Raw genomic sequence first — 23,866 nt, 5'->3', positions numbered from 1 at the left:
GGTTTGGAAAGGTTCTGGAGATATTCTGGGGAATGAGGGCTAGGAAAGGATTTGGAGATATTCTGCAGAGAGAGGGCTAGGAAAGGATATGGAGATGTTCTGGAGAGAGAGGGCTAGGAAAGGATCTGGTGATATTCTGGGGAATGAGGGCTAGGAAAGGATTTGGAGATATTCTGCAGAGAGAGGGCTAGGAAAGGATATGGAGATACTCTGCAAAGATAGGTTTGGAAAAAAATCTGGAGATATTCTGCAGAGAGAGGGCTAGGAAAGGATATGGAGATACTCTGCAAAGATAGGTTTGGAAAAAAATCTGGAGATATTCTGAAGAGAGAGGGCTAGGAAAAGATATGGAGATGTTCTGGAGAGAGAGGGCTAGGAAAGTATCTGGTGATATTCTGGAGAGAGAGGGCTAGGAAATGGATCTGGAGATATTTTGGAGAGAGATTTGGAAAGGATCTGGGGATATTCTGGAGAAATAGGGCTAGGAAGGATCTGGAGATATTCTGGAGATACGGGTTTAGAAAGGATCTGGAGATATTCTGAGGAGAAAAGGCTAGGAAAGGATCTGGAGATACTCTGCAAAGATAGGTTTGGAAAAAAAATCTGGAGATATTCTGAAGAGAGAGGGCTAGGAAAGGATATGGAGATGTTCTGGAGAGAGAGGGCTAGGAAAGTATCTGGTGATATTCTGGAGAGAGAGAGGGCTAGGAAATGGATCTGGAGATATTTTGGAGAGAGATTTGGAAAGGATCTGGGGATATTCTGGAGAAATAGGGCTAGGAAGGATCTGGAGATATTCTGGAGATATGGGTTTAGAAAGGATCTGGAGATATTCTGAGGAGAGAGGGCTAGGGAAGGATCTGGAGATATTCTGGAGTGAGAGGGCTGGGAAAGGATCTGGAGAGAGAGGGCTAGGAAGGGATTCTGCCAGATCCCCTGGGGAACCAATGACTGCCTTTCAGTCGGTAGACAACTGGGCTAGACATTTGCCCAGCTTAGCACTGACGTGTTTCCTGCTCCTTTGAAGAAGTCGCTTTCTGATGCTCTTAAGCTGCCCCACTGATCCTACCTCTCCACCCCCACGACCTTCTTTTCTCTCTCCCCTGCAGGCAGGACAAGCTGAAAGTCCACATGAGGAAACACACAGGCGAGAAGCCCTACCTGTGCCAGCAGTGCGGGGCGGCCTTCGCCCACAACTACGACCTGAAGAACCACATGCGCGTCCACACCGGCCTGCGCCCCTACCAGTGCGAGAGCTGTTTCAAGACTTTCGTCCGCTCCGACCACTTGCACCGGCACCTTAAAAAGGATGGCTGCAATGGGATCCCTTCTCGCCGCGGGCGCAAGCCCCGGGTGAGAGATGCGGGCCTCACACCCGCCCCGGCCGCGAACCCTGACGACGCCAGCCCCGTGGGGGCCGGCGGCGAGGAGGGGGCCTCCGAGTCTCAGGACACCGCCCCCACCCCTCAGGACGGCTCGGAACAGCACTTTGGAGACGGCGCGGAGGTCGCCAGGACCGCCGGCGCGGCGTCGGGAAGTTTGAATGTAGCGGGAGGTTGCTCCGAGGGTAAAACGCGAGAACTCTCCTAAACCAAAAAAAAAAAAGAACAAAGAGGTGTCACAAAATCTAGTTATAACTTTCCTCCGAGTCTTTTCCCCAAAAAGAGAGAGAGAGAGAGAGAGAGAGAGAAAAGGATATGGTTTCCCTCCTCCCCCTGTTTTTTAAAAAATTATCCCTATAGATCTATCGTATATCTCTTTGTGATTCGCGCGTCCTCCCCCCGAGCCTTAACGTACCTCTTCTTATGAACTACTTTGTAGCCACAGATTAATTTTTTTTAATCGACTCCCCTCCCTGTTTCTTCCTTAAACAAATAGAAAAAATGAGCAGGGTAGGGGAAAGGCCTAGGAAACATGAGATGTAGCTTCCAAAATATTAGTTTGTTAAAGCTTAAAACTATATCTATCTATCTAGAGAGAGAGACACACACACACCAACCAACAAATGTATGTATATATATATGTATATGTATATATGTATATATATATTTGAGATTTTGTCTATTTTTAGCCGATAGGTTGTTCCAAAGGGACATAAAACAGAGAAGTCAGTATGTTGACTGGTTAGAAAAAAAATTGAAGAAGCTTGGTTTTTTTTAATCTTTTATCCCTTCCTTCCTTCTACCGTTCCTTACCCACACCTACCCCAGCCTGAGATGCCAACATTCTCTGAAAGGCTTTAGACTCTTGATTGTAAGTATTTAATCTTAAATACTGTCCCTAAGGCTGCCAGGAAAAGTTAATTTGAAAAATGTGCAATTTTTTTTTTTAAAAAAATTATATATATAATTTTTTAAAAAAATTCACAAGTTTTAAGGGCTGCATCCCTATCATCTCTATCCTTCTCTGGTGCATCGGGATCACCAGTATCATTTTTTTCCTCTGATGTCTCCAGAAGCTTTTTGATGTTTCTGCTTAAAAAAACACATATACTAGGTGCGTTTTCTTGGTATTCCTCTCTTGAATACTCCAGGTTTCAGCCTGTTTTGGAAACTTCAGCCCAAATCGAGACATAGAGACACTCCAGTAACCTTGTCAACAGCTCCCAATTTTTCAAAAGCAGGTGGTGTGAGAGATTATTTTTTGCACCAGCAGAGACTGGGGGCTAGACTGGCCTCGGAGTCCATAGGTCACAACGGAGGGCACCGGTTTTCCGTGGCAGGAGACTTTGAGTTTTTAAATGGGATTCCCAGAAAGTAAACGTTTTAGGGCCAGCTTCCGGGCTAAGCTTCTGCTTGCAGTGCCTTTCCCTTGTGAGCATCTCAGGCTGAAGGGTTGACTGCAGAGAGGGAACTGCCAGAGAGGGTGTGAAGCCCTCCCGAACAGGCCGTGGAATGCCTGCTTCAGACCACGAAGGCTAGAACCTCTCTGCCCTCATGGTCCGAAGCAGAGTCCAAAAACTTCTTCCAAACTTGGAGCCAAAAAATGGGAAATGGGGCCAAAATTGGAGTTTGCATGAGAGTCTTTCCTAGGGGAGCGAACGGCCCCTTGGGTTCATCACAGCTGTCCTTCCTGCCTCTTGAAGAACCATCCCATAATTTTCCTTACAACTTTTCTAACTCCTCTGCCCCCATAACTACCCTCTTTGGGGACTAAATATCCGTGGAGTTGGCTAGCCTTGGGAAGACTGTACTTCCAAGCACAAAATGAGCAAACCCACAGAGGCAAAAACGGATTGTTTCTCCGTTACCCGCCCCCTTCCCTTTTCTTTAATCTTTTCTGTTGCCCAATTTGCCGTTAAGAGGTGAATATTTGGATCAAGGAGGTGTTTCTGGTCCAAATTCCGTGTGGCTCGGTCTACTAACTCTCAGTCCCTCCCACCCCACCAATACATAGTAACAGTAATCTTAAATTAAGAAATGGATCTGTCGGAGGCACCACTCCCTCTAAGCTAAAAAAAAAAAAAATCAAAAAACCCCTGGAAACTCATGGACACCTTTTAAGCCATTTCAGAATATGTATTATAAATGCACAGTTTAAAAAAAAAAGATTTTTAAAAATGAGAGAGAATGATTTAACCTTTTGGTTTTTTACAAAGCACTTTTCAGAGTTCCTTTTTATTATTGTTGTTATTGTTATTTAAACATTTTAAAAGGTGAATTGTTTGGCCAAATGTCACGGAGCAGGGAGTGTGTGTGTGTTAGTGAGCAAAGACGGGGGGGGGAAGCAGGGTCGGGTGGGAAGAGATGAGTGTTTTATTTAATACATTTTTTAAAAGCAATAAAAAAGACAAAAAAATGAGATTAGAGAAAAAAAGTCTTAGCACTTTGAAACGGAACGGGTACTTTGAAATCACTTTATCTTAATTTAAAAGAAATATATATATTTGAAAGAAAGCCGCAAATATGTTTACACGTTGAAAACCATCTTCTACAGAAAGAAATTTATTGTTGTTTTATTGTTTTTATTGAAAATGATTCCTAAAATTGAATTTATTTTTGTAAGGAGAAAAACAAAACAAAACCAGATAATGTATGTTTGTGTGTATATATAGATATACAGTATCTCTATATATCTATATATTTGAAAGAGAGAGAGAAAGAAACATTTAAGTGGAATTCCACCCATTTTATTGGTTTTATCTGTTTATTTGTTTGTTTGTTTGCTTGGGCTGATTAAGGCCACAACGAAATGAGCAAAATGGGGAGGACTGCAATTAATTAGATTCTGTGACACACCAAATTTAGAAAGTTTTTTTGGGGAAAACCCCACAAAAAAACCAACCCTTGGAAGTGGTTTGCACTTCAGAGAAAAAAAAAGTTATATATATAAAATACACAAAATGGAAGCTTGAATTTTTAAGCAGGAATCATGGGGTTTATTTTGTGTATGGTTTATTTCCCCCTTCCTAATTTTTGCCTGTTCTTTGTTCTTTTTTTTTCTTTGTTCTTTTTTAATTTTCTGGTTGGTTTTTATTTTTAAATGTCTTACAGCCAGTGCTACTCTGTGGGTTTTCTCATGGGTCCCCCCCCCCCCTTTCCGCAGCCTTTAAAAGTCTCGGGACCTTCCTTGTCGTGAGGCTAAATTTCATAGAAATGTGGGTTTGTCCATTGAGATTTTAGGCCCGGGCGAGGTTACCGGGGGGGGGGGGGTGCTCTGTCCGTTTTCTGGTGTTTCCAGAAATGGGTGGTGTAGTGATCCCAGTTCCCTACCCTTAATTGCAGAGAAAGCCTCTCGTCTTTCTTGGGTCCAGTCTGGCTGCTTTCAGATGGGTTTTCATCTTTGAGGAAGGTCCCGGGGACGTAGGTGGACGGGGACCCCCCCAACCCATCTGCCCCCCATTCTTCCTTCCCACAGAGATCCTCAGCTTAGCACTGACTTAGATCAACGGCATATGCAAAAACCTAGCGTGGATTTTGTAAATAGTTACCTGAGATTATTCTAATTGAAAGATGTGGTATCTCTTCCAGCTTCACTGTGTAGCTCTCTCTCTTGCTCTCGCTCTCTCTATTAGGTCCCTTTCTCTTGCTTTCTCTTTTCCCTTCCAAAACCACCCGTTAAGAGACAATATTCCTTCCTAATTACAGTATCTCTCTTCCCAATATGGACATTACCCTTCCATCCACCCACCCGATTCCAACTCAGGAATCAGGCAAGAGAAAAGATTTGAACCCTGTACACCTAGTAGAAGCTTACAACGGATCCCTTCCCCCCCACCATCCTGCTCTTAGATAAGTTTCTTCTCCATGGGTGTAAAATCTAGTGTCTTCTCCAAGCTGGATAGGACAAGATTTGGAAGGCAGTAGCCAGGATCACAGTATATTACTTTCCTTCCCACCAAGACTGTTTTTCTCTCCCTGTGGAGTTGAAAAGTTTGGTTGTACTTCCCAGCCAAGCCCACCCACCCAAATTTCAAACTTTCTCTCCATGCATGCTCCGCGTTGGTTCATCTTCCATATCTCACCTCGAGAAATTTCTCCTTGTCCACGTCCCGTCTCTCCACCACATGGCCATCTCTCTGAATCCATGCAAGCTGGCAACTCCGATTCCACAAGGGCGGAGAATCCAGTCCGTGGGTTTTGTTGTTGTTATTTTTAAAGTTAATCTTGGGGAGCTCTCCGCAGTGCTGAACCAACTCGGGGCTTTGGACCATCCCTTCCGAGTCCTGAGGAGAACCCAGAGTGGATTGCCCTTTCCCTGGGACAAGACCGCACAAGGTTGGAGACATCAAAGTCATGTTTGGGTGCGGCCAGTGTTGACAGTTCAACAGCCATGCCTGCTCCTTGCAAGAATCCTGGATATGTTTGGATAATAAATTCTGCAAATGTTACCTGGCTTCAGTGGGGAGAATTTTAGGTGGTTCCCATTTGTGGAGGAGAACCATTAACAAGGTTCTTTCAACAGCCATGTCTAGGATTCTCCACAGAACACCATCACTGGTCGAAAACCAACATAGGTTGTAATATTCATTTCTGTCTTTTCCTCTTCGTTAGTCTTTTTACTTTCCTCCCAATTAGAGATACCGCACCTTGTCTGTAATTATTTAAATTTTCTTTCTTTTCTTTCCCCCCCCCTCCAAAGATAAGGGTGGGATGTATCAGACCGCGGTGCTTGAACCTCGGAGTCCCGGGTTCAAGCATGCGTGGCAGCAACACTTTAACACAAGCCCTGTATGCGTTTGCACTAAAACCGAAACAGAGAAGAAATAAGAGAAGAGAGAGAGGGAAAATAAATAAAAATCAAAAATTGGCTACCTTAGCCTAGGGAGGCCCCCAGCCTCTGGCTGTCTTCTGTTCTGCCTTAACCTTCTTAATCTCACTTTGTACGAGCGACGGCAACATGATCAACGGAAAACACAAAGATTTAAAAAACAAAAAACTCTTGGTATGCAGGTTTTCCTGCCCCCTTCCGATCATGTACTGTGTATATAAGGTGTTTTAAGTTGTCTTTTTTTAAAAAAAAAAGAAGATGGAAAGATATATTGCTATTTTATTTTTAGAAAAAAAGTATATATATATATGCACAGGTTGTGATAAAGTGTTGCCAAAGAAACTGGATTTTTTATTTTTTTGGGAAGAAGCCGAAGAAAAGAGAAATTTTAAGCACTAAAAGATGTCCACAGGAAATTTTATATATATATAATTAATATATATATAAAAATATATAGCAAATGTGTTTTCCTTTCCTGGTTGCTTTTTTTTTTTTTTTTTTTTTTTTTGAAAAACAGAAAATAATTATTGCTCCAAAAGCTAATTGTCAATGTAATTTCAGTCAAACCGATTGAAGCTGTATATCTCAGGGTATGTGTGTCTTCTAAGTTAGGTTTTTTTCATCCCCCCCCCCTTACACATGGGGTTGGGAGAGAGGAGATACGAACTCATTCCGTCACTGTTGACTTCCAGATAATTAGAATTTTTTTGGAAAACGTCACGGGGAGGGGAGGGGGCGTACATGTCCGCGGACTGCTGGGGGGTGGGTGGCAGGACGGGAATGCGGATTGGAATGGAATGGATTCCACTGGAGCAAGAGGGGGAAATACAATACAATTATTCTAATAAAATAAAACCCAAAAAGTTCTACCAAAAATTTGTCCTGGCCTACCGTGCGTGGCGAATTTACGATCTGGAGGAGAAAAGTTTTGACACAACCCCTTTTAGGGTTAAGGCAGCGGCTGAGGATGCTTGTTTTTTCAATTTCCTAGCGGTTTTGCCCAGAGTAGACCCGTTCTAGATGGGCGGTATATAAATCTAATAGATAAATAAAACCCTCTGACCTAGAAGGACACACAAACTCTGATCTCACCTTGAACTTGTGACGAAGGTAAAAAGAAATGAAACAGGTCCTCCCGTTGTACCTCCCCCCACGTTATATCCGTTTGACCCCACAGCCCGTGGCGGCTGCTTCTGCAGCCCGTATTGTGGTTTTCTTTGCGAATGTAAATTTGGAGACGTGATGGGGAAATGGGTTTATAAACTGAGGTTGCGAGGAGAAAGAGGGTGCATACGCTTGTCCGAGCGGGTGGGGCCAGCCAGGAATGTCCTATCGCTTCCCACGGTAAAACCTACCGGGCACTCATTTTTTAATTTGTTGACGTCGTCGAGGTTAGGACGTCGACTTTCTGATGGGCAATTTATTTTTCTTTTTTAAAAATATCGTTGGAAATAAATACCTCCTAACTTGAGGGATGGGTCCACCACGGGATGGGTGAACACAACTTTTTTTTTCTTTCCTCTCCATAAACTAGGAAACAGCAGGAATGTTTTCCCATTGGATTCAGGAAAGAATTCCCGTGTCTTGCGCTCGGACTGTGACGTGTAACATTCTGCTTCCCCCCCCCCCCGGACCTGCCTGCAGGGAGTGTTTTTAAAAATGACCCACACCTTTCTTTCTCTCGCAATTTTTATTGTTTGCAAGCAGGCCTCTTGCGCTCAGAGCCACCTCTTGTTCGAATGGGTACTCGGTGAGCAAAATTGCTCGTGGCTTTCAGGCCGTTTTTTGCCCAGCTGGGCTTCTCCAAAACATGGATGTGGCCCAAAGTTCTCAGATGGGGATTTGCGCGTCCTTACGATCTTTTGAGCATGTTAAGAGGAGAGGCGAAACCCATCTGTCCAAACGGTGCCAGGACAGTCTTCCACCCACCCCAAATTAAAACCCACCCAAAAAAAAAGCCTTAAGAGTTATTTTTTAAAAGCAAAACCCAGATACAACTCCCTCAACCGGAAGATCAAGCACCTTGAGTTTGCTAAGGACTTTTTGACCTCTTTTGCACTAACGCCGATCCATGGAGTTCGAGGCGAACCTTCTGTTGCACTTTTTTTTTAATAAAAAAAGATTTAAATGAAAAAGCTTTTTGAGGATGTACCGAAGACTGTTTGCATGGGCGAAATGAAAAAATATAAGACAAAGTACTTCAGGGATGTTTCGAAGTTGCGAGTCGTTGTACTTTAGAAAAGAGATTTGTACAAAAAATACTTCCGTTCTTTTTTTAGGACATCACTTAAACCATCCCGTCAGAAACTGATCGTTCTCTCTTGGTTCTCCACCCCAGAAAAGGTTCAGTGCTTGGCCGAATTTCCTCGGATCTCTGCTGAGTTGGCCAGAGAGCGTTATTTTAAGATTTGGGGAGCTCTCGTCCCTTCTGCGGTGGCTTTTTTGAAGGTAGAGTCTATAAGGTGACATTTCTAAGAGTCTGTTCCATAGTTAGGAGGGCGTTATATTGAAAACTCTCAATTGACCTCCTGCTCTTCTGCTGTTCATCAACCGTTTTTGCTCCTTCCTTCTGGAATCCTCCCCTCTTTTTCACCTACTCTCTCTTTCCCCCAGCCCTATTTTGAGGGAAGGGAAAAAAAGGAAAAATTCTATAGATCTAATTTAGACATTTTTCCGTATATGCCGCAAGTTTTATTTAAGTGGAACACTTTCCTTGTTGTTTATGTTGGGTTTTTGCTTCTGTTTCTTAAAATATATATATATATTTTTAAAAGAGCGTTCTGTTAAAAGTTGTCCATGCGGGCGTTTATTCCTGAGGTTGAAAAAACAAAAAATAACCAGTTTATCCTATGGAAAACCTTACTAAGACGATGTATTGAAGCTATGTTTTCATATCTAGATAGATATATAGATATAATATATGAAAATATATATGTACAAAGACATAGTTTAAACTTTATTCTGGGAGTGGGGTCTTAAAAATGTTCTTGTACTGTTGACCAGAAACCAAATTTATCAAATCCAAGGAAAAAAAAGATAGATGATATGCAATGGGGGCCATTTTTCTTACAGCTTATTCTTATTATTACTGTTGTTGTTGTTGTTATCTATAAAGAGAATAATCTATCCAGATTTCATCTTTTTTTCAACAAAAAAGAAAGATACAAGCAGCCCTTATATGACTAACTTAAATGTTGTCGGATGTGGTTGAGAAAGCACAGATAAGACATTCCGTACCATGTATGTTTGATAATCTTTATTAGAAAACAGAACCCGTTTGGGAGATGGGGTTTCAAACAGATTAACTATATATCTATATCTAAATAAATAAATGACTATATTCTATAAAGATGCACTTTTTGTGAGGCGGGGACTTTAAAATAAATACCTATATATGTATAAAATCAGAACGAGAGAGCCCTCTTCATTCCTGTACATAACAGAGCCTTCTTTTTTAAAAAATAGTAATAATAATAATAATAATGTAATAATGCCAATGTTGGTGGCTATCCCGCCCTTGTTTTGATTTTTTTAAAGCTCCGAAACGTTTTCTGTTTCGAATTGAACCTGCAAAGGAGAGGAAGAAAGAGATCAAGGGGTTTGGGGATCAAGGTCTAAAGACCTATTTAGAGGCAGAGCCATAGATGCTGATTACGCTTCAAAGGTCTTTTTAATGTAATTTTCTTCATAAAGCTAAGCCGTAACCTTGTATAGGTGGGGGGGGCAGTCCCCCTTTTTTCTTTCTTTTTTTAGCAATCAGAAATGCTGCTGTTTGAAAGTCAGTAAGGGCATCGACGCAGGAAACGGAGAAAACAAATGGAGTCCCTTTATGGGTTGCAGAACAGAATCACCCAGTTTCACTCCCTGATCCCAAATAAATTTCCCTGGCCAAAAAAAAAAAAAAAAACCAACTCATTTGGGATGAATTTCTGTTTTGCAGGCCTAGGTTCAACCATCAAGAAACTGATTTTGAAACAAATCCTACGCCAAGTTTCTCTTGCGATCCTTTCCGGAGATCCTCCCTGTTCAGATTTTCCGGGCCTTGGGAGATTGGGGACCGTTCTCCCTTCCCAGAGAAATCCCCACTGACTTGCAGATAGTTTTTTTTTAAAAAAAGAGATTTTAACTGGTTGTAAGCACATCGCTTTAAAAGCACTCGATCCTTAGTTTTGGCTTTTGGCTTTGTGGATTTCAGCCGCGTCTTTTAGAGTGTTCTAGGGCAACTCCATGTTGGCCATCTCTTTTGAGGCTGTGGCAAACCTGTCCGCATTGAGACTCCTGCAATTTTGAGCGAGATGTGATTTTCGATGCCATAATTCATGTATTCTCAGGGTTCGGGGTGGAGCTGCCCCGTCAAAGTCCAACTATGACTGTTGACCTACCCCATGGAGTAAATACTTTGGAGTAAGCCACTGTGGGCTTCTATCTTAGGGTCTCCTCTCCTATTAATAAAGCTCGGGCCACTTAAAACCACCCTTAAATAGGGAAGCAACTCCTTCATGTAGCAAAACCCAAGAAATGCCCCAACTGGATTGCGATCCTGGGCCCACTTCCTCAAGAGCAAACCGCCACGGACCAAGTGGGTCTTAAAACTCTTGGATCCGCCCATGTTGAGTTCGGTGGTACGTTGTAGCCTTAATTCCTTGAGATGCAATTCAACGAGTGGACAGAACTACCTGTTTTCTAACGACATCCATGGCAACCCAAACTAGCCAGCCTCCAAGCTAGCATGGTTTGTGTAGGGCTCCGAAAAAATCTGTCTGAAGAATAGATCGCCAACTGGTGCGTGAGTCCCCAATAACAGACCAAGGATGTGGTGCTTATTGTGTCAACACAGGGTTGCATCCATGTTTATTTTATTGTCTTCCACCTGCAGGGTTTGGGGAGTGACATCCATTTTGGTTGCCTCTTTGAACCCAGTTGGCTGCAAGCCCTTTTCCGAGGTATAGTAGTCCAACTTCAGTTCCCTGCCTAGCCCGGATTCTCCCCATCTTCGAAGCACATACTTAAGGTCCTCCAGATGTTCAAGCTCACAATGGCCTGCCATACTCTTCCTTCTGACTGTTTTCCTCTTCTTGGGAAAGAAACGCCTTTCCTTGTTTCCATTCCAGGGGTTAAATTTGGGAAAGGCTACACGAAAGGAGCAGCCAAAAGCAGGATGTTTCCTCGAAGACCCTCTCTTGGTACTACTCACCTTACTTCACTTTCCCTCTCCCTTTTTGGCCCGAATTTCTTCATGGTTTTCGGAATAATGCTTCCATTTTGGTTTCCTTGAAAGGGGAAGAAGCCACCTTGGTTGTTGACTCCAGTTGATCCTCAAGAGGTTGACGAACCTCTCCTTGATGATCCTTCTCCATCTCTGGGAAGACAACCCTCTTGAACTGGGAAATACTGTTTCCGAAATAAAATATAATTCTTGCACCTAACCAAGCCATGTGTTTCTTCCTGGAGAAAAACCTGGAAGAAGGAAGCCATGCCCCTCTGATTCCTCTGTGCCTCACATCTTTTGTCCGAGTTTCTTCTGGAAATCCCTTGGGGTTTTCTTGATGGCGTTTCTGTTCGTCTGTCCGGCTTCTCTTTTCCTGATTTGATCCACTTCACCTCTCGGCCTTGCGAGGTCATCGCAGCCCAAGGCAGCCAGCCCCCCCCCCAGCACCATGTTTTCCCAGACAAATCCTTGAGAATGGGAATGGGGGCAACTTCGGTGTCCATCTGGAATTAAAAATACATTCCCCCCCCCAAAAAAACCACTTTTTTTTCCAAGTGCTTGCTTATATTTGTGAGGGCTTGCAGAGAGTCAATTTTCGGGCAGTTGCGAATGTAAGCTTTCCCAATTAAAAGTCATTGATGGAGTTCTGTAGGGCTTCTTGGCCACCCCCATCGGGAGGTCCACTCACAGCCGTTTTATAGCCTTGAAAATTATTTTTGGCAAAAAATGTTTCTGGAAAACGGAGCCTCCTTTTCCCCTGAAGCATGGCTCTTTCACGGCTCCCCTTGCACCTGTTCCCCTCGAGGAGCGAATTTCTAGTTGCGTGACAAAACTGAGTAGCAGGGACACCCTACGTTCCAAAGGGCATCCGCACGACGCGGCTTGCAGAAAGGCCCCCTTCAGCCGAGGATTTTGTGGCTTTCTCTGGCCGGCTTCTCTCAGGGAGTTCATGCGCTCACAGGCCACGAGAGTCGAAGAAACGCATCTGAAACCAGTTTGAAAAATCGTTCGGTTGTAGACCCCAGGGAGGCGATTTCCCCAAGGTTTCTTAGAGCAAGCCGTGGCCGTCCTAAAATGCCGGGCGTCACTCCCGTTTTCTCCTGTCTTTCTGCACCCAAAGAACCACATGGTCTGGCGCCTGCCAGTTTCGTACACCCACTTTCAGGACCGTGGCTCGGTTTCTAGTGTACGTTAAGGGCCAAGCGGGTTATTGTTTCAGATTCAGGGGCAGGTTTGAAAGAGTCACAATCTTTATGAGAACGGAAAGGGGGCTGTGCCAGCTCTGTGAAAACTTTCCCAACTTTTGATCACTTCTGCAAAACGGTTCCTGCTTGAAAATGTCTCCTCCAACACTTCTGTAGGTTTCTCCCTGCCTCCTTTTGGTAAGGTCTTTTCTCCTCTCCAAAATCTTACCCGTTCTGGTGTAAGCGATAAAAATAAGTCCCGTTTCCCCCCCCCCCTTTCCTCTCTCTTGGCCTGGGACTTTTCCACCGTTTGCATCGTGTCGTTTCTCTTTCTTGCGTTCACATCGGGAACACACATTTCTTGCTCATTTTCCAACACACACATGCGTAAACTAAATTCAGGAAGGCTTCGTTGAGGAAGCTTGAGGATTCCTTCACCAAATTAACCCGATTTTATTTTATTTTTCAATGGGTAACCCCATTGCAGTTTCGAAAACGAACTTAGGGTGTGTCGAGGGAGAAAAAAAATCTGCTCTAGAATATTTTTGCCGTTCGTTGTAATAGAAGAGCAAGGATTTACATACACACACACATGCACAAAGTAAAATTTGATTATTTTTCTTCTTCTGTTGTTCAGGATTGTGGACTAAAAAATCAAAACCATTGTATGTTTTATTTTTCCTTCTCGATATTGTACTGTAACAGAGATCTGGTTTTTTTTTCTTTTTTGCACTAATAGAGTTCTTTTCTCTCAAAACTTGGCTTTGTCTTTTGTTTACTTCTTGGGGTTTGTTTTTCTTCGACCGCTGGTTGCGTTTTATTTCCAAATGAGCCAAGGTGGGGGTTGGGCGGGTGTCGCTCACCCTTGGGCAGCAGTGCCATGTGCTCTCCCACCTGCAGATGCACGGAAATACCATTGCAGGGCCTGGCACAATGTGGAAGCTCCTTGCCTTTTTTCGTTTGATTATTATACTGGTCGTTAGACATGGAAGTTTTGGGGAAAAAATTTAGGGACCATAAATCCTGCAATTCTCCATTCTGGGAATTCCCCCTGATAGGCTCACAGCTACAGACATTGAAAATGGGGCTCTCCCAGGAAAAAGGCTTCACCTCGGCCTAGCTCCATCCTGACTTCCTGTTCAGAAAGGAAGTTCCTAGCCAGCTTCCTTTCTGCACAGGAAGCTGACACCGAGCTAGGCCTATGCCTAGCCTTTTCCCAGCTAGGCCTTTCCTCCAGGTGAGCTACACATGTCAGCGTCTGGAACTCCCAGAAAATTTATAGTCCCCCCAAATCCCACTCTTAGAAGTGGTTGTGCCCAATGATGATCAAATTGAGTGTTTCGTCTTTTGGCACGGGGGGGCGGCGGATATATAAATTTTGGTTAATATTTTATTTTGAAACTCTTAAAAAAACACAAGTTGTAACAGATTTCTTCAATTTGGAAATGATTTTTTCTTTTTGCAAGGCCGTGTCCCTCTTCTCTCCGATTCCCTTCACCCATGCACACACACACCCTTTGCTTATTATGGGTTAATTGGCACCGTTTGCCCTACATTTATTCCTTGGCCTTAAAGGCGCTTCCCGGAGCCACCCCCACCCGTCCTGCCCGGCTCTGGCCCCACTATAAGCGGCTTCCCTCCCCGTGGCGTGAACTAAGCACCACTTGAGGCAGGATCGGAGACACACGAGGTTGCTTCTAATCCGGTCTTTTTGCACGGATTATATCCCGAGAGACACAGCTAATGCCGGCGCTCGCAGCAGGTTAAGGAGGAGCAGGGTTAGCAACGTCGAGCAGCCCGGGAAGGGGGCGGGTGGGCCCAAGCTGTCACCGAGCAGATGGTGGCAAATTTAAGGAGGGCGCTGGACAAAAGGAAGGATCGGGATGTGGCCAAGATGGAGCGCCTCAAATTCAAGTTTGTCAAGATGGAGCCTCCTGGAACGAGACCAGTCTACCTCGGAATTACCTGTTGGCTCAAGCAAAGAAGGAGATGGGTGCCCTCTTCATGTCTGCCCTGTGGGAAAGGTTCAAGCCCTCGACTTTGGAGGCATCACGAGCCACGGATCACTGGCTGGCAATCGTCAGAAAGAAAGAGAGCCAGCGTGGACCCGTGGAATGATGGATGGACCGGGACCAAAATTGGCCAGATTCTAGTCCCCGGACAAGAAGGTGAGGAGACAGGAGAGGAGAATGGAGAATGCCACCATAACTGTCGGAGGAGAGCTCTTGATAAAGGGAATTTCCAGAAGGTAGCCCTGTGTGTAGCTTGGTTACGGAAGAGGATGTCGTTTTTCCACCCCCCCAAAAAATTCCCTCACTTTGAATCCCTCTCAGTCACAAGCTTTGCAGCAGCAGGGTCTTGGAACAGGCAATGAAGAGCCGTTAGCTTTGCAAAAAGCCCACTCCTGGAGATCATGAAGAGTTCAAAAACCCAATTTTTTCTTGGTGGCTGAACGTAGTGAGTTGCTTTTAAGAAGCTGGCTACGGGAGAGCGTCCCAAGGAGTGGTGGGGATCATGGGCATTGTGTTCCGAGCAAACCTTCAGGACTCCGGTGGAGGCCCCCTCCAAAAAAGATGAGTTTCAGCTTCAAACGCCCGCAGGCCGTGGCAATCGGCCTTCGCACCCCGGCTCGACTCAAAGGGCAACCGTATTGTTAAAAGGATTAGCTTGTGTCATAAGTCTCCTATTTTTCGAGGCCGCTAGAAGATTTAGGGGGGGCTTATCTGTTCGGATTAAGAGGCAGCGTTATCTCTCTTAATGCCACTTTACTGGCCCGGAGGGCCGATCTTTTCATTAAGGGCATCAGGAACAATTAACAGGCGAGCCGTTAGGCCAGGCGTGGGGCGGGCTTGTGTGGATGCGTGTGTGTTTTAAATAAAAATTCAGGATTAGCCAATCGACCAAATCCATTTTCTGGATTGTTTCTCCATTCCCCTGCCCTCACTCTGCACATGCTGGAAGACCGAAACGCTCCACAGTCTGTACTTAACGAACTTGCCGTCGTTTAAAACAAACCACCCAAATGCAAAAGAAAGCCCAGCCATTGCCTGACCAGAGTAGGATTGATGGAGACGACCAGAAATTGGAATCGTACGAACTTAGAAGCTGCGACAAAATGTTGCAGTAGGGTTCCACTCTGCCCAGAAGGCAAGCCCCACCCACTTTGACTCTGGCTCCACCCGCTCCCGCCCACTCTCAGGATGGGACCCCTGAGGCATTGCAGCAAATGCAGGCCTCAATAGGAAGAATTTTCCCTTGCTTTTTGTTCCAGGTGATGAACCACAGGCCCTTTGGATGTTTGGGAATCCCCCAACCATCATAAAGGATCATGGGAGTTGTAGTCCACAAAACTATCGGCCGGGCCAAAGATTCCGTGTTCTCCCTGTTGAAGGCGGAGAGGCCGTCAGGCTGTATGTCATGAGCTACCACAGTGAAGCGGAGCCTCTGTGGATAAACACAGTCTACCAGACACGAGCAATTCACGTTGGAAAGCATTGTCATTAGGGCCTCTTTATTGGCTTCCCAGAGGTATCGCGTTCCCCAATCTCAGAAATCGGACCGCCCGTCAATCTAGAATATTTTCACGTCCTTCATTTCAGCTGTCACCTGCCACAGGTGTGTCCGAAATGGTTCAGTTACGGTTCAAGTCACAATCCTCCTGCCCAGTCTCTCTAGGGACGGCTTTTCGGCAGGGCCGCGAGCAGCTCCGGAAGCCAAAACGCGGGCAGAGAGACGCTGATGGCGAGGGGGGTCAGCTTCAGGAAGGAGAGGACCGAATGCAAACGATTCCAGGTAAGCGGTGGGCCGACATGGAGCCTCCTTGGGCAGACGCAGTCTACCAGACACGAGCAATCAATTCAGGCTTCGCAAGGGTGCAGGCTTGTGGTGCACCGTGGTGTTTCTGTACAGAAGGGACTGGTGTTTCTCTGGTCGTAAAAGGATTTCTGTACGCATGCACGCACACACCCCAACAAAGCAAAACCCAAGCTTTATCTGTCAGCCAGGAAGGATCAGAGGTTGGCGTGTGTCAATGCCGTGGCGATCGGCGGGTAGGACCGGCTCCAGACAGCTGCCCATCCGTGCCGTTTTTCAGCCGGCGTCTTCGCCACCCCGCCTCCAGAGAGGAAAGAGCGAGGCCAGGCGGCCACTGCGGCCGAGGGGAGGAAGAGAGGAGGGAAGCCCGGAAGCCCAGGGGTCGGCGGGCCGGCAGCCAGGCCCGGGGGGCCAAAGGGCAGGCAGCAAAGGCAGTAGCGGCCTGGGGGACAGCAGCTGAGTCCGTAAAAGGGGTAGGGGTGGCAGTAGCCGCAGTTCATGGCCATCCTAAGAGGAAGGAAGTGAAGAGAAGAAAGACAGACTGGTTTTCAATTAAAAAAGAAACAACCCCCCCAAAAAAGTTGCAAAGTCTGCTGGGGATCTTGAGCTGTATCTGGCCGGCTTGGGAGTCTTATTTGTCCCGCTTTCCAACCCTGCCCCGGTCTGTGGTTTTCCAGTGTTTTTATAGAGGTTTTTTCCTCTGCTCTCAAATATTACATTTGGTCTTTGGGGTGCTTCATGAACTGCCAGATGTTTTATCCGGGTTTTACGATCCAGTCTCTCTGCCTCTTTTTTCTCTGACCCCAGTGAGCTGCGGGGGGGGGGGGAACAGATCTTTCTCTTAGGGGTTTTCCACCGTCACTTCCCGCAGATGTTCAACCCACAGCCAAGGACCACCCCCCCCCGCTAGAAAATCCATCCAGCCCCCTTGATTTCCTACGCCTGTGACCTCCGATGGCTGGGGAGGTCTGGGCGGCCATCCCTCACAGTCACACACCAAGAGTGAAAGCCGAGCAGCCTGGGTGGGCCCGCCGGCCGACCCAATGGCCAGGGGTCTAGGGAGGTCAGGGTTCGGTCAGCCTGGAGGGCTAAAGGTCTTATCCTTGACCAAGGGGGGGGATAAGTACTGGAGAACCCATTAGAGGATAGGAGCGGGGTGGTTTATGCCACATATGGCGCGGCAGGGGGTGAGGGATCAGTGATGGATTTATTTTGGTGCTTGGGGGGGGAGGATGCCAGCACCACAGCTGCCCAGGTCTCACCTGCGGATCCGCCTTCGGGCCCTGCGCCGGTGGTAGTCCCCCTTGGCAAAATCGTCCAGGTTGGCTGGGTGGATGGCCCAGAAGTGCCCCTTCCCGTTGTCACTCCGGCCCGCTTTGACGAAACACTCGTTCAAAGAGAGATTGTGGCGCACACTGTTGCGCCAGCTTTTCTCCTGAGAAAAAATAAGCCAGGTTCAGGAAGTTACTTTCTCGAGAGTCATTCCCTTCTGTGGTGCAGGAAGAGGCGCTCGCTGGAATATTGGAACTGGTTTCGCACCGCTTTGGCTTATTTTTCTGCTCCCTTTTTTTTCTGGCGGAATCCGAGCATGGTGTAAAAGTTACTATTTTTAAACAGGCTGAATTGCCTCTGAAAGGCTCTTAAGGTGCTTGGGAAAATTGCTTTGGGAAGTCGCTAGCAAACGTGACTATAGCTGTGAAATAACCTGGTGCCTGCTTGGCACATTCTTTTTTTGAAATACAACTCCATGAAATCCTGTGATTCCCAAGAAGTAACTAGTTACAGGTAACTATGGTTCTTAGACCTGTTCCTTCCAAGCTCTTTGGGCAGGGTGAAAGGGAGAGAAGAAAAGCAAGACCCACAGACGCTGGTCACACATAATACAGCCTGGAGGACTCGTGGATGGTCTTGTGAGAGGATGACTTGAATCAAAGGAACAGTTTAGAGACCTCCCTAATGTAATACTGTATTTGAGAAAATCCAGCCTCTGGACATGAGCAGAGTGCATTTTTCCCCCTCTCCATGGGAGCAGCTGTAACGAAGCCATGTAGATAACAATATTTTGGGACAATCTTGCATGCTGGATCCCCGACACGTTTCTCTTCCCATTCAATGTTGTCTCTATGATTCTCTCAGCTTCCAATTCATCCAACTGCCTTTATTTCCCCACCCCCAGAAGCATCAGACCGAGCAACAGCGCCCACTGCTGGCTGGTGGCAGGCAGGGCCGCATCATGTGCCGGAGGGTGCCTGAGGGTGGTTCAATGAGCTAAAACGAATCCTCGGAGCTCAAAGGAGGCACTGGAGGCCCCTGGAAGAGTATGCGAGTGGGAGGAGTGTAAACTAGCTGGGGTAATTATCTTAAAGGTAGACTCTGATGAGGCAGAGATCCCAGAGAAGTTGGAAGGATGAGGTTTAAACTGCAAGGAACAATATCCTTCCAATTACAATAAATATCTTTTTTTAAAGTACTGTATAGCGATGCACTTTTTAGTGCGTATCAACAGGGTTTTAGGCTGTTTAGATGGCTGTATAATTAAGAGATGCTGAGTGTTCCCAGGCGGTTGATGTAAAAACTCTAGCAGCCCATTGGCATATGTTTCTATTTACAAAACCATGGCCTAATTCCAGACTCTCTTCCTTCCTTCCTTCCTTCCATCCTTCCTTCCTTCCTTCCTTCCTTCCTTCCTTCCTTCCTTCCTTCCTTCTCTCTTATTCTTTCTTTCTTTCTTTCTTTCTTTCTCCCTTTCTTTCTTTCTTTCTTTCTTTCTTTCTTTCTTTCTTTCTTCCTTCCTTCCTTCCTTCCTTCCTTCCTTCCTTCCTTCCTTCCTTCCTTCCTTCCTTCCTTCCTTCCTTCCTTCCTTCCTTCCTTCCTTCCTTCCTTCCTTCCTTCCTTTCCATCTTTTTTCCCTCTTCCTTCCTTTCTTTCTTTCCCTCTTCCTTCCTTTCTTCCTCCCTTCCTTTCCCTCTTCCTTTCCCTCTTCCTTCTTTCCTTCCTCTCTTTTCTTTCTTTCTTTCTTTCCCTCTTCCTTCCTTTCCATCTTTTTCCCTCTTCCTTCCTTTCTTTCTTTCCCTCTTCCTTCCTTCCTTCCTCTCTTTTTCTTTCTTTCTTTCTCTCTTCCTCCCTTCCTTTCCCTCTTCCTTCTTTCCTTCCTCTCTTTTCTTTCTTTCTTTCTTTCCCTCTTCCTTCCTTCCTTCCTTTCCCTCTTCTTTCCCTCTTCCTTCCTTCCTTTCCCTCTTTCTTTCTTTCTCTCTTCATTCCTTCCTTCCTTTCCTCTTTTTCCCCTCTTCCTTCCTTCCTTTCCCTTTCTTTCTTTCTTTCTTTCTTTCTTTCTTTCTTTCTTTCTTTCTTTCTTTCTTTCTTTCTTTCTTTCTTTCCTTTCCCTCTTCTTTCCCTCTTCCTTCCTTCCTTTCCCTCTTTCTTTCTCTCTTTTCATTCCTTCCTTCCTTTCCCTCTTTTCCCCCCTTCCTTCCTTCCTTCCTTCCTTCCTTCCTTCCTTCCTTCCTTCCTTCCTTCCTTCCTTCCTTCCTTCCTTCCTTCCTTCCTTCCTTCCTCTCTCTCTCTCTCTATTCCTTCCTTCCTTCCTTCACCACCCAGCAGGTTGCCAAATAAAAGACTAATCCCTCTTCCTTTTTTTTATGGATTCAGTTCAGCACCCAGGACAGCGCTGGTAAAGTTTGGTCCCTTAAAAAACATGCAGATTTACCATCCCCATACAATCCGAGCCCCCAGCTTTGGGGGAGCTACAGATTTGTGGGATCTCCAGTGCCCTGAAATCCCTCTGAAAACCTGTTGGTGCAGAATACGGGCCGTTGCTGGGCTGGCGCCAAGCTTCCAGAGTCGCTTCCCAGTGTTTGGTTTTGGAGAAAGCAACATATCAGACCTCTACAGATTGGAAGAGTTTTGGCTTTGGAGCCCCAGGAGTTGCTGGGGTCATGTCAACAGGTCTCTTCGGCCTGATCCAGACTCCGGGAGCTCTTTACCAACTCCTCTTGAGTTCCCCCCATCGGACAGAGAAACCACCAGAGAATTGATCAATCCATCTGGGGTGACCGATTCGACCGAGCAGACAACCGGCTGGAGAAGACGTTCAGATAAAACTCTTCCACCAACGTTGGGTGGCTCCAGTTCTCCCGCCCCACGGAGGGACCTGGCTGCGGCAAGACATACCTTGTTTTTGAAGTATGGGTAGTTGTCCATGATCCACTGGTAGATATCCGAGAGCAGAAGCTTCTTCTCCGGGGACGAGAGGATGGCTGTAGAGATGAGGGCGATGTAAGACTGGTTGGGTTTATCCTGGAGGTCCCCGGACTCCAGTCCCCGAGATGGTTCAGCCTCGGTGTCTTCCTTCCTTTCCCCTGGATCTTGCTGGCTGCTGGTTTCTGGATCTCCATGGCCCACCCTCCCCTTGTCAAAAAGCAGGTAGTCAATGGTGAAGGAGGCTCCGGGAAGTCTCCGGTTTTCGGGCCGAACGTCTCCCATAGTTCACACCACTGGGGAACCCCCTCGGCCACCGTGCATTGTCCTCCAGTTCCGGAGAACCCCGCGGGGGATCTCAAAGCCCTGCTCGCTGCCCAGCCGAATGAAGGCACCTTCCCCCGCCCCGAGTCCCAGCATGTAATTAGTGGAGATTACCGGGTTTTCCTAATTGTGTTTTCACAAACGGTCTGCCTTCGCAAAGCAGCCTGTGTATCTGGCAAAGTCTCGGCTTTAGTAGGGATTCTGTCCCTAAGCCTAATAAATACAATGATTAATCCATTTGGGGGGTGGAGGAATTCTCGGGCCGGGTTTGGCAACAGCTGGGAGGCTGCTGGGTGAGATGTCACCTAAGGGTCTTTGGTATTCTTCTCATAATGGAGGCCGGACAATATAATCTCGGATGTGGCCCTCTAAACCAAACTCATCTTTGAGGTTAATTCCTGCATTATGTAGCCCTGAATGATCAGCTGTAACAATCCCAATGGATAGCTAAATTATCTTTTTGTTTCTTTGCTTTCCTGGCTTTCTGTGTTTTACATATTGTGTGATTTCTTGATTTTCCTTCATTCCCAGGGGTTGAGGGCTCCGGCTGGGGAGCCAGAGGCTGGGAGTTCGAATTCTCCCACTGGACCTCCTTGATAGGGGCTGGACTGGATGATCCAGAGGGTCCCTTCCAGCTCTGCCATTCTAAGATGATGATGACCTTTGGTGACCGCAATCTTATCACGGGGAAGAAAAGTGGCATGAATGCAACCAAAAGGACGCAACAGCTATCTTATTGACCATCGTATTCTTCAAGGAGATCTGAAGCAGGCCAAGCTGGGCATCCATCAAAACAGCTTATAAAACTGCAGGAAATTAAAAAATTCCAGACATAAAACCTAGATCTAAAATATTGTCTTATTAGAGTCCCTGCCATCACTGCTTAAACCGTGCCCTTTTAAGTATACTATTCTAGGGAACACAATGTAGATTTTGCTATCTAGGGGTGAGGAATAAATTTGGTTTATTCTGTCACCAACTTTATCCATGTCTCTTTCGAACTGTTTGGGAAGGATCTGAGATTTTAAAAAAAGTTTCAGTATGGGTGGCAACAAAACTTAGAAGTTAAACTTTATTTTTCCCGCCTAAGTTTTCAAAATTGTGTCTTCTTTCTCTCTGGAAGGAGAGAGAATGTGTTAATGCAAGGGAAAAAAATTACACCACCCAGATACACTGGCATGGAATCTTGTCCATAAACGATCTTAAAAGGAGTGTGTTTTGCTGTTTAAACTCAGAACAGATTGTCCGCATATTCCGAGGTTGATATCTGAGGACTCCCTGTTTTAAATGGTTTTAAAACAATCTCATTGTGCGGCTTGTCACCTACGCCCCCATCCCATAATCTCTAGATATATGGCAGGAGATAAAAGATTTCAAGCATTAAAAGAAGGAAAGATTTAAAGCAGGCATCTATTATTTTCCCCGGCGGCCTGCAGTAAATGAAGGAGAGAAAATAAAATTTAGTGGTGCTTTTTAAAATATTTTTTAGCCTTAAAGGGGTGCATGAATGGAGTGTTTTCTGCCCTTCCTCAAAGAAGGTGTCTGTGAAACTCATGGCCACTGGATTGCCTATGATATCAAGAATGAGAAACAGATGATCAGCAAGCAGCTGCCATAATTCTTTTATGCCCTAAAACTGAATAAGCGATTAATCCACATTTGAGTATTACACTTGTAAATAACTAGAGTGGATTCCAGAATGGTCTAAAAGATTAATTAATAACTTAATCCCGCAATTAATTAGCAGCTGGCATTATTTAACGACTAAACGGCTTAATGGTCTTGTTTACAGCCTCTGTAATTGCCAACTTACAGTTTAGCTAATTGCTGAATCGATTTGTTGACTTAATTGCATATTTAGATTGAGTTTTCTTCTCCTTTCAAAAGGGGGATTATTGTTTGCACAGTGGTTTCTTTGTAATTATCTTTTAATTGTGCTATTCAAGGATTTTTGTATTTAAATGCTTAAATGGGGCCGTTTCCTACTCGGTTTAGTGAGTTTGATCTATGAGGAAGCAGTACTCAAAATCACAACCATTGTGTGGTTGTAGATGTATCTCTGTGTCCTGCTGCCATATATTCTGCTCTACGTAGACATCATGATGACGATCAGAGGGTTGCAACAGGTGTTCTGATAAATTGTGAAGTGAGGGCCTAACAACAAACTAGTTCTAGCAGTACGTGGCTAAACTAGGAGCGGGTCATTTGTAAACCTAGTGGCTCTTAATTGTTCATTTAAGACCAAGGCTCAAATTAATCAAAGGAATGGTCTAGATTTTGCAACTCCCAGAATGCCCCAGCCAGCATACCTCTCCTGAGAAACAGGTCAGGCTGGAAAAGAGAGACCCTTTTTTTCCCCCATGGCTGAAGGAAGATTTCAATCTAACCCTGTTCCAAAAGTCTAATTTCGTGAAATTAAAAGATGTGAAAGGCCCTCTGCCCATGTGCAGAGGGCCTTCCTGCACCCATGCCTGCCTCCCGTAGATAAATAAAAATTCTTCCTTGAAATATAAACAAAAAATTATGCCGCACCTGAAATTAGCTCCCCCTCCCCCACTCTAGAGTTAGGTGTATGTCCCTTTAAGAGCTCGGCGGGCGTGGCCACAAGCTGAAGCTTTCCGCCCCCCCTGCGCGCATGCGCCGCTCTTCCTGAGTCGAAATGGCCCGGCGAGCAGCGCCGCCTCCTGGCTGCGCATGCGCTGCGCCCCTTCTGTCGTCTGTGAGGAGAGACCCGCTTGGCTTCCCCATTCAGAGCCGCCTGTTCCGCCGCGCGCATGCGCTGCGTCGCGCCGGCGCCAGAGAGCGGCAACCGCCTCGCGACGCGCATGTCCCCAGCTGGAGGGCGTGGCGGAGAGGAGGGAGGGAGGGCGGGAGTGGAAAATAAGAAAGAGAGGAAACAGCCGGGCGTCTCGGATTGGCCGGCCATCCC

The 23,866-nt window shown here is 45.9% G+C and overlaps 2 protein-coding genes across 5 annotated transcripts in view; one reads left to right on the top strand and one right to left on the bottom strand.

Annotated features, from left to right (window-relative positions):
• ZBTB7A (zinc finger and BTB domain containing 7A) overlaps nt 1-13,360 on the top strand; it is a 32,060-nt gene extending 18,700 nt beyond the window's left edge. For all 4 annotated transcript variants that reach the window (XM_072978049.2, XM_072978051.2, XM_020780850.3 and 1 more), the window contains exon 3: nt 1,110-13,360. In XM_072978049.2, coding sequence (XP_072834150.2) covers nt 1,110-1,590 — 481 coding nt within the window. In that variant the 3' untranslated portion in view covers nt 1,591-13,360. The remainder of the gene's footprint in view (nt 1-1,109) is intronic.
• Nucleotides 10,324-23,785, bottom strand: LOC110072651 (forkhead box protein D4). Its single transcript, XM_020781194.3, has 3 exons — nt 20,587-23,785; nt 17,679-17,851; nt 10,324-16,923 (listed from the first exon to the last, which is right to left on the bottom strand). Exons 1-3 carry the CDS (start codon nt 20,896-20,898, stop codon nt 16,614-16,616), a joined length of 795 nt encoding a protein of 264 aa, XP_020636853.3. The 5' UTR covers nt 20,899-23,785; the 3' UTR covers nt 10,324-16,613.
• Nucleotides 23,786-23,866: the final 81 nt, after the last annotated feature.

This window comes from Pogona vitticeps, chromosome 7, assembly GCF_051106095.1.
Source record: "Pogona vitticeps strain Pit_001003342236 chromosome 7, PviZW2.1, whole genome shotgun sequence".
Classification (NCBI taxonomy): domain Eukaryota; kingdom Metazoa; phylum Chordata; class Lepidosauria; order Squamata; family Agamidae; genus Pogona; species Pogona vitticeps.
Note: the sequence above shows the minus strand (reverse complement) of the source record. Positions and strands in the feature narration are given on the sequence as shown.